Below are 10,319 nucleotides of genomic sequence, written 5' to 3' on the forward strand. Positions count from 1 at the left end.
CAGGCTCTGGAGCGACAGTCATCATTCGAGCCTTGGGCCTGAACCCGGGATCCTCGACCCGTGGCTCATGAGGCAACAGGGCTCTGACAGGTGACTTGCGTGGTCATCTGAGGGTTCTTGCTGGCTCCCTAGAACCTAGCAGGTCACAGCCTCAAATGCACGGACCACATGCACCAGCCAAGCCCCTGCCTGCTGAGTGTCTGCACAGCTTCCCTTGCTTTTCTCATTTCTTTATTTCTGTTTGGGGGCCACACCCAGCAGTGCTCAGGGGTCACTCCTGGTGCTGCTCGGAACCCGTGTGGTTCCTGGGACAGAAGCCAGGCCTCTGGCTCTCAAAGCATGTGCTGACCCTGTGAGTCACATGCTGGACCCCCTTCGCACTTTTCCTATGGGACATCCTGCTCATGGAAACAGAGGAGAGGACAGGAGGACAACAAGCCCAGGGCAGCGCACATTCTATCCCTGCTCCATCTCTCTCTCTCTCTCTCTCTCTCTCTCTCTCTCTCTCTCTCTCTCTCTCTCTCACACACACACACACACACACACACACACACACACCCTGCTCAGAGCTGGCAAAACAAAGTCCAGGCACTCTGGTATTTGTTTGTAATATTTCACAAATCTTCCCTAAAAGATAAAGACTTGCTTTCACCTCAGTAATGACTCTCACATATAAAACACTCAAGAGAAATAAGATTTTAAAAGTTTTTAAAAATAAAAATAAAACAATTTACATGGACATCAATAAAATACCCACCCACCTGTGTTCTCACTTCTCCGCTGGCATGTGAAGTCTCAGCTGCTTTCAGCCACGTCCCTGGGTCTGCATGGCCTGCTGAAGCTCCCTGCACCTTGCTGGGCCTGGTGTCCACCCTGGCTCCCCCGCCTAGGTCCCAGCGGTATCCAGCAGCATCCTTCTACCTGTGGTCTTGTCACAGTGACCAGGTGGGACCTGAGCAGACTCAAGTCCCAATATCTCTGCGCAGAACCTGCCTGCCCAGCGGGCACCCGTGTCAGGCACATGGAGCTGTGACCCCTTGCAGGGATTGGCACCACTGGCACAAGGCAGCAGCTGCCCTCAGCGGGGCTCACAGTTGCACAGGATTGCAGGCACCTTTGCTGCTCCACTGCAGAAACCGGGGCTTGCTGCAGAAAACGGCTGGTCCCGTGGCTGGGCGGCGCTGGCCTGGAGGCACTGGAAGGCTGCCACAGGCCTGGGACACGGGAGCATGCAGAGAAACAGCCACAGGGCAGGCCTGCCAGAGGAACACCAGCCAGGGTGCACACGAAAAGGCAGAACCAGCCCAGGGGCATCACAGCACTCCAGAGGGGAAGGGAAAAGATCTAAAGAACACTCTGAGGCTCCCCATCTCACGGGCACCCACACCCCAAGGACGGTCCGGAAAGATCTGGCCCCTGGCAAAGCCTGCAGGCACACAGCCGCTCACAGCTCCTGGCCATCCCAGGAGTAGGCCAGCTGCCCGTGCAGAATTCGCTGGAGTGAGGGACGAGCTATTGGAGCACTGGGTCTCCCTAGTTCCACGCCGATGGAAACATCCATCTCGGGACATCCCCAGCCGAGCTGGGACTCCAGAATGGCGAGGCGAGGCTCAGCCTCATCACCGCAGGTCACCCGCTGGATGAGGGAAAGGTGCTCCTCCCCTGACTTCCAGACTTTACCAGACAGTGCAGGAGATATCTGAAAGCGCTTGGCAATCCTTTGTGAAATGGGCCACCAGAATTCTGGCATTTTCCATCTCCATGAAAGCAGATGAGACCTTGAACTTGTTACCCAAGTCAGGGCGCTTCTGAAAGGGAAAGGGCAGCTATTAATTAATAATTACTCCAGGTCAACAGGCGCACAACGGGCGCCATGCCACCACCCAGCACCACAACCTGTGGACAACTCCCTGGTTATTCTAGAATGTGCCACTCACCGCGACAGCAAACAGAGGCTCTCTGAGACACTCAGAACCCTAAAACCCCCAGCCCCCACCCGGGCTGGCCTCTGGAGTCCAGCCTTGGGGGATCAGAGTGGGCAGCGCGAGGAGGCGGTACTGGTCCTGCTCTTCCCTGGGGGCCATGCTGCAGCACATCCTTCCCCTGTAGGCCCACACCCGGAGTGTGGACTCAGCAGCACACAAGGCTCACCTCTCCTCCAGGAACATTCCAGAACTGGCAGCTGGACGGTAAAGAATCCCTTCCCCTGCAAGAACTCATCCGCCATCTGAGAACCGCCAAACCTCACTGCCATGGGGGCCCTCGGACCCCCAAGTCTGCTCTCAAGCTGTGTCTCTGGTGGAGGCCCACGGTGACGCCCAACGGTCAGCCTGCTCACTCACAAACCCGAAAGGCAGCTAGCTCATCTCTCCAAGCTGTTTCCTCAACTCCTGAGCACCGCACCAGGATTCCCGGGGGTGCCCACGGGAGGTGAGGGCAAGCACGCAGGAAAGAGCATCTGCACCATCACTGGGTCTGTTTTCTGTGCTGCGCCAGTGCTCCTCGGAGCAAATGGTGAGAGCCCATAAACAAATGTGGCACGTTATTCCAGAGCGAAGGCAGGAGCCGTGTGGAAGCCCTCGTGGGTCCTTGATCCCAGACAGGGCTGCTCCAGTCCTGGGAGACGCCTGCATGGGATGCACGAGGCCAGGAGCTTCTTCCCCAGGACTGCCGGCTGTAGCCTCAGTGGCCACCGGCATCAGAAAGCCCAACACTAAACGCCCAGTGGACTCTGCAGAGTGTCTCGGGAGTGGTCCCCAGGCCCCCAGCTCTGCTGGGGTGGCACTGTGAAGTGACAGAGCATCGTCCCTGGTGGTGTCTGGGGCACCTCAGTACCTAGAGGACTGGGAGCCTCAGGCTGGCAACACTGGCCACTGCACAGCCAGAGGAGAAACAGGTGAGTGAGCAGCTTTGAACAATCCCGTGAGACCAGCAAGACCCAGGAAGGGGGAGGTTGAGCCGTCCTGTCTGGCAATGAGCAGAGCAAGCCAGTGGGTCTCTGGTTGCCATTCATAATATTTATTTGGAAAAATATCTTAAAAAGGATTTTCTTCATTAACAAAACAGTAGAAAAACCTCAAATAACATTTGCACAATATTTCATAAATACATTTATATACAAAAAATATAGTCACGTAGACCCGAAGTGCCTTTATACATATTTACCAAAGATTTAAATTATAAAAAATGAACATCACAAAATACTCAAGCTTTACAGATATCATGGAAAATATTTTTACAGGTCCAAAAAAATAACACACATCTTTTTCCACCTAGAAAAAACACATTTTAGTATCAAAAAGGACAATAAAGGCAGTGTTTGTGATTCTAATTCAAGAAAAGACTGGCTCATAAGAATCCAAAATATACATTTCAGGCAGTGTGCGCCCCGTGTGGAGTTCAGTCGCTCATCTAAATATATCTCTGTAAAAAGCAAGGGTCCATAGTGCAACGGAGAGTGCCTGCTGGCCGGGGCAGCGCAGCGGGCGCACCGGGAGGCTCCCGCGACTTTCAGCAGCATTCAGGGGGCTTATATCCTTGGGAGTACCCAGTCCAGAGTCGGGGCTGCCGAGCTGCGCCGTCACACCTGGAGGGACCCCGGGAGGGAGCGCTCAGCACGGGCACGACCTCCTCCCACCCCGCGCCGCCCACACGGGCACTGACCTCGGTGGCTATCACGCACTCGTCCTTCTCCTCCGAGATGACGAACACCGACTGGTACTTGGTGTCCTTGGACAGCTCGAACGCCGCATCCGGCCGCCGCCTCTCAGCCACGTCCCCCCTGCGGGCCGCATGGGAGAGCACAGTGAGCGGGTGCCCGTGGGTGCGCCCCCTGCCCCACCCAGCCCAGCCCTGCCACGCACCCGAGGGGCGCCCGGTCCTTCTCAGTGCCAGCGGGCACCAAGTTGTAGTCCACGGCCGGGCAGCGCGCCGGGAAGCTGGGCTGGGCACCGTGCTCCCCATGCAGCTCAGCCTTCTTGTTGGTGTTCTTGATCTGCGTGGGCCCAATGACGCTGACCGCGATGTCCTTCTCACGCTGGCAGCTGGCCAGGTTGTTCATGGTCTCCGTCTCGGCCCGGCAGGGGTCGGCGGGAGGCCGGCGCTTCTGCAGCCGCAGCCGCACGCAGACCACGCCAGCCGCACAGCCCAGCAGCAACATGAGGACCAGGACAGCGCCAGCACACACGGCCACCCAGGGGAAGGGCCCGGCCTGGCCCTCCACGTACTTCTCCGACGGGGGCCCAGGTTCCGGCTCAGGCAGCAGGAACTGGCAGTTAGGGCCGCCATAGCCGCGGGCACAGGCACACACGTAGCGGCCGTCCCGCTGGTGGCACGTGGCTCCGTTGTGGCAGGGTGCGTGCTCACAGCTGCTGACCGGGGCGCTGCAGCTCGGGCCCGTGTACCCAGGGGGGCAGGTACAGGAGAACTCATTTATGCCATCCCGGCACGTGCCCCCGTTGGCGCACGGGGACGGGGCACAGTCGTCTATGTTGTCCGTGCAGTGGCGCCCTGAGAAGCCGGGCTGGCAGCGGCACAAGTACGTGCCACCCAGGTCCACGCACTGTGCACCTGGGGGAGACGAGGACGCCGGTCACTCAGCGGCTCGCAGCCGGCTTCGCCAGAGATGGGCTCACAGCCCCATCCTGCAGACCCCGGACACACAGGCAGTCGGCCTTGCCCACTCTGTCCGCAGACCCCCCACGTGCATGCAGCCAGCCTCGCCCGCCCGAGACCGCACTCACAGCCCAGTCTCCCCACCCCACAGATCTGGGGGGTTAAGCACATGACCTGGCCTTGCCTGGTCTGCAGACCGGGGCATGCACACAGCCTGCCCTTGCCGGCCCCCAGGCCCCTGGAAAGGCATGTAGCACCACCCCTCAGTGCCTCCAATGGGAGTCAGCGGGCAGCACCAGCACGAGGGCACAAAGCCTGCAAGAGTGTCCTCAGGCCCAGCAAGTGACAAGCTGATTGATGGGAAACCGAGGCACAGAGAGGGTGGTGCCCACCCAGAGTTTTGAGAAAAACAGGGCTGGGAGCAGAAAGCAGGAAAGGACAGGGGAGGAGGGCCAGGGAGGATTTTGTGGCACGTAGACACCCTCCTCGTGGGGAAGGCAGGGCCCAGGACTGCTCAGGGGTCTCTGTCAAAAGCAGCTGGACTATTTGGCTAAGGCCCAAGTTCCCTCTCTGCAAGGGTGCCCTGGACATCCCACCCACTCATCGACAGCCCCCTGCCCACACACTGACACAGCGGTGGCCATCCAGTGACTGAGGGGCAGCTTCCTGCAGAGGCACGTGCAGCAGAGGCTGGGGCCAGGGGCAGGGGGGGAGCTCTCTGCCCTGCTCGATGGGGCTCAGCTCTCACCGTTGGAGCAGGGCTCGGAGCTGCACGGATCCACCTTCTTCTCACAGTTGAAGCCAGAGAAGCCGGCCGGGCAGCGACAGCTGTAGCCTCCCCCGGGGTTGTCCGTGCAACGTCCTCCATTGAAGCACGGGCCGTCAGCACACGCCATGGCGCTCAGTTCACAGATCCGGCCATAGAAGCCCGGAGGGCAGCTGCAGGAGTAGCCGTTCTCGAGGTCCTGCAGGACAGAGAGGAGAGCCTTGCAGGGTGGTCCTCAGCACCCCACCCGCCTCCACACAGCAGAAAGAGCACGCACCGTGCAGCTGCCTCCGTTCCTGCAGGGGCCAGGCGCGCACTCGTCCACCTCGGTCTCGCAGGTGGCCCCTGTGTACCCAGGCTGGCAGGAGCACGTGTAGCTGCCCTGGCCCGTGTTGGTGCAGGTGGCCCCATTCTTGCATGGCCTGTGGTGTGTGCAGTAATTGAGGTCTGCGAGGAAGCACAGGAGAAGCAGGCTCAGAGCCTTCCCAGGCACTGTCCCCTTCCCGGGGCACCGCAGGGCTCGGGCCTTACCCTGGTTGCAGAAAAGCCCCCCCCAGCCTTCCTGGCAGTTGCACTGCCATGGCTGCTGGCAGGTGCCGTGGAGACAGCCTGGGTACCGGATGCACTGGTCACAGTAGCGGCCCTGCCAGCCCACTCTGCACCTAAGGGCAGAGAGTGTCAGGCAGTGCGGGGGGCGGGCCCACAGCAGAACCCGTCTCCCCCCAGGGCGCCCGGCAGCTGTGGGTCCCACAGGCAGGGCCTGCTGTCCCTCAGCCTCCCACACACAGTCCTGCCCAGAGGAAGCTTACTCAGGAGGCGCTGTCCCCAGGGTGTGTCAGAGACCCCCTGGACGGTTCAAAGGCGCCAGCCCACTGGAAAGCCCCCATGCTGAATGCTCCCTTTCCGCTGCTCTGGGGCTCTCTAAATCCCCACGCACAACCACCGGGATCTGAGGTGAACCCTGGGACCCTGACCCCTGGCCAGGGACAGAAGCACCAGACAGCAAACCGGCCTGACAGCACAGGGAAGCACCAGCATGCACCGTGTCAGAGGCAAGGGACAGGCAGGAGAGCCAGCAAGCAAACCTGAGCCAACCCTCTGACTTACTTGCACTCCCCAGGCTTCTCACAGAACCCATGCTGGTCGTCACATCCTGGGAAGCAGATTGCTGCAAGAGGGAAAGCACAGGTCAGGCCCCACCCAGGCGCCCTGCCCATCCGAAGTCTGCCAGGGGCACTCGCTCAGCCTCCCGCCTGACACCAGGGGCTTTACTCAGGCCAGGGACCAGCATTCTTCTTAACACAGTGCCTCAAGGACAAAAGGGCGCGGAAGCCCCCGCCCCCACCCACCCCCTTTTCTTCAGAGAGAGGGTCAGAAGTCCTTCCCCCACTCCTCCCCCACTTCCCAATTCTATGAGCAAAGCTCCACCTCTTAATACCCAGAAAGTGTGTGTGTAGATAAGGGTGGACAGCTGGTATGCAGAGTACCAGGGCAGACAGCTGCCCTATTGTCTGTTCTCTCCCAGCAGCTGCCCTAGTGCAACAATACCGGCCTCCCCCCACCCCTGTGCCCCCTCACACACACCCCAGCGCGCACACACGCACGCACAAGCGCACAGACACACACACACACACACACACACACCCTCTCCACCAATGGGGATTGGCGTGTGTCCCTGCCGCCTATCCCCAGAGATCTAATCTATGGCACGCGTGAGCTGGGGGCGGGGAGAGCCTCCAGTGTTTGAATAAGAGAAAAAAAGTTGAAGTTTATGGCTACCCCATGGCGAGGAAGAACAGGGAGGAAAGGCAGCCGGCCCAGAGGGCCTGGGGCCGGAGGCCAGCAGCCCAGCCCCAACGGGTCTGAGCCAACACGTGCGGCTCAAGCCGGATGGCCCTGAGCACTCCAGAACTGGGGTGCTGAGCCCCCTCTCCAGCACAGAAGCAAGCTCAGGGCGCCCAGACCCTCCAGGGAACTCACCACCTGGACAGCTGCAACCAAAGGCCATGAAGGCCCAGGGGAAGCAGACCTGAGGGCAAGGGACCCCTGGGCGTGCCGGTGTCCCTCTCACAGCGGCCCTGGGTGCAGGCAAGCCTACCCATCCAGCCACTCTCGGCACAGGTCCTCCAGGAATCCCCAGCCAGGAACAGTGCCAGGGCGTTGAGTGCCCAGCACTGATGCCGGAACATTCTCATGGCTGTCTGCACCTCAGCTCCCAAGAGGGACAGGGAATCTCCAGACTGTGGTATAGGACTCCTGTCACACCCTCCTCTCTCTGTCTGGCTGGCTCTCTGGTGCCCAAGTCCCCCCACTCACGCGCACACACACACACACATACACACACACACACACACACACACACACACACACACACACACACACAGCCCCGGGGCGGCAAGGCTGACTTCCTGTCCCCCTGCCTGCTCCAGAACCGGACGTCCCACTGTGGAGCTCCATTGCCGGGAAAGGAGGAAGGCCAGAGGGCCGCGCGGCAGGGACTCACGTTCGGTGCAGTACTGGCCTTTCCAGCCCGGGTCGCAGACCTTCTCCCCGCGCTCCCCGCACGTGAAGTGACCGAAGGCGTCGTCCCGGGGCCGGCAGAAGACGGAGCAGCCCTCCCCATAGTAGTGCTCGTCGCACACGAAGCGGTACGAGTACTTGAGGTCCGTGCGGCCGCTGCTGTGCAGGTCCTGCGACCACTCCTCGCCCACCGTCAGGTGCCGCTGCGTGGCCAGGCGGCTGATGAGCCGGTCCGGGTTCTCTGCGGGAGACGACGCGTGATCGCGTGATCGCGGGGCGCGGGGCGCGAGGTCCGGGGCGCGAGGAGCGGGCGGCGCGGGGCGCATTACCTGTGGTCAGGTCGTCCGGGGAGTCGGTGTGAAGCGCCTCGATGATCAGCGAGAAGGTGCCCTGCGGAGGAGGGGCGCGTCAGCGGGGCGGGCCGGCCGCTGCCCTCCCGCGGGGGCACGGCGCGGGCCCGCTCACCGGCCAGGTGAAGCCGAAGGGGAAGCGGATGGGGTTGCTGAAGGCGGGGTCGCTGCCCGCGCCGTCCGGCAGGCTGAAGGAGCCGGTGCCCAGCACGGGCGTGACGAAGCTGCCGTAGGTGCAGGGCGGCTCGGGGGACACGCTGCTCTGGTAGTGCTTGAGGCACACGCGGAAGAAGGTCCTGCAGGCGCACGGCGGGCCCGCGCCCCCGCGGCAGCAGCTGCGGTTGCCCGGCAGCCCCTTCCTGTTCACGAACTCCTGCAGCTTCAGCTCGAAGACCCCCGAGCTCCAGACCTACGGGGGAGGCGGCTGAGCGCGGGCGGGGCCAGGCCCGCGCCCCCCGCCCGGCGCCAGCGCGCGACCCTACCTGGCACAGCAGGGCCGAGAGCACGGCGAGGGCCAGCGCGGCCCGACGGCCCATGCTGCCCCCGCGGGACGCCGGGCAGGTGAGGGCCGAGCCCGGCCCCGCGGCGCGGCGCGCACGGCGCCCACGCGCGACGGGCCGTGGGTCAGCCCGCGCGGCGGGGCGGGGGCGGGGGCTCGGGCGCGGCGCGGCGGGCGCGGCGGGCGCGGGGGCGCGGGGGCGCGGGGGCGCGGGGGGCGCCCGGACTGGGCCCGCGTCACTCGGCGGCGCCCCGCGCTCGCGCCTCGGCAGCCGCGGCGAAGACTGGCGTCCCCCGGGCCGGCGCGGCCAGGGCCATGCACGTCGCCACGCCGCGTCCTGCGCGAGCGCCCTGCGCCGGGCTCCGCGGTGCGCGCCGCCGATCTGGCCGCGGCCGGCGCCCGCGCGCTTATATCCCGCCGGCCGCCCGCATGCCTAATGAGATGCAAATGAGCAGCCCCCCAATCTGGCGAGCGCTGTCACAAAGGAGCCACTTTTCCAACCCTCCGCTCAATGGCTCGCCAAATGGTCAGTGAGCTGTAAAATGTGCAACTCCTCCCCGCCCCCACCGCCGCACAAAACGCGCTCATTTACATTCCTGCGAAACCCCGGCGGCGCGCCCGCGCCCCCCGCCGCCGCTCGGACCCGCGGCCCGCCGGGGAGGCGGCCGGAGGGTACAATGGGCAGGGCCGCGCGGCGCGGGGAGTCCGGGGCGCGCCCGGCCCGCGCCCGCCGCGGCCCCCGCGCGAGCCCGGCCCGGCGGCGCGCGCTCCCCGCCCGCCCCGGGCAGCGCCGCCCCGCGCCAGCCCCGGGACGCGAGCGGCTCGCGCGGCGCCCCCGGCCGGACCCCGGGCCCCGGGCCGGGCGCGCCCCTCCGGCTCCCCGCGCCGGGGCGAAGTGAGTCCGCCGCGCGCGGTCCCGGGCTGTCATTGAGGCGGCTGTCATTGTGCGAGGCCGGATCACTGGGTCTTTGTGCGCTCAGCTGTATGGTAATGCGGGCAGCACCTGCTCGCGCACAATGCGCGGCGAAAGAGCTCCCCTCAGCGCGCCGCGGCCCGCCACAATGTCCGGCCCGGGGTCCGAGGGCCTGTGCACGGCGTCACCTGACTGGGTGGGGACACCTCCCGCAGACACCACAACTTTTGTTTTCGTTTTCTGATTATTTTTTTTTAATATAAGGGATATGAGTTTATTGGCAGGCCCAGACCACACGTACCACACAACGAATTATCGAACTCACCCTCGGAGCAGGAGGACCCTTGGGGCATGGACTAGCCTGGCATCTAGCCGCCCGCCGGGCGTTGGTCCCTTCGCTGGCACGCGCTCCCGCACCCGGCACGCACCTAGGGCAGCTGCCCTGGGTGGCAGCGGGTCTCCAGTGATCACGTCACAGCCACCTGCTGGGATGGAAGGAGGGCCATCCCAGCAAGATGTGACTTTCATGGCCGCGGGGGTCCAGGTGATGGGCTCTATCTGTCCTAGAACTCAGAAAGAAGGAGAAAGCCCCCAAGGCCAAGTAAAGCCCATGTGAACAGCCATCTAAAGTCATTCACTGAACCACCCTCCTGGCTA

At 63.2% G+C, this 10,319-nt stretch overlaps 1 protein-coding gene across 2 annotated transcripts; it reads right to left on the minus strand.

Annotated features, from left to right (window-relative positions):
* Positions 1-762: 762 nt before the first annotated feature.
* On the minus strand, positions 763-8,856 carry DLL1 (delta like canonical Notch ligand 1). 2 transcript variants are annotated; one of them, XM_055135190.1, is made up of 11 exons: positions 8,733-8,856; positions 8,366-8,659; positions 8,230-8,290; positions 7,884-8,141; positions 6,488-6,548; positions 5,912-6,042; positions 5,658-5,827; positions 5,363-5,579; positions 3,864-4,569; positions 3,664-3,781; positions 763-1,808 (listed from the first exon to the last, which is right to left on the minus strand). In XM_055135190.1, the coding sequence occupies exons 1-11, from the start codon at positions 8,784-8,786 to the stop codon at positions 1,677-1,679; spliced, it is 2,202 nt and encodes a 733-aa protein (XP_054991165.1). In that variant the 5' UTR covers positions 8,787-8,856; the 3' UTR covers positions 763-1,676. The 2 variants fall into 2 exon arrangements, with proteins under 2 accessions (XP_054991165.1, XP_054991166.1); XM_055135191.1 differs by lacking the exon at positions 763-1,808 and adding an exon at positions 2,998-3,586.
* Between the last annotated feature and the right edge of the window lie 1,463 nt (positions 8,857-10,319).

Source organism: Sorex araneus, chromosome 4, assembly GCF_027595985.1.
Source record: "Sorex araneus isolate mSorAra2 chromosome 4, mSorAra2.pri, whole genome shotgun sequence".
Taxonomy (NCBI): Eukaryota; Metazoa; Chordata; class Mammalia; order Eulipotyphla; family Soricidae; genus Sorex; species Sorex araneus.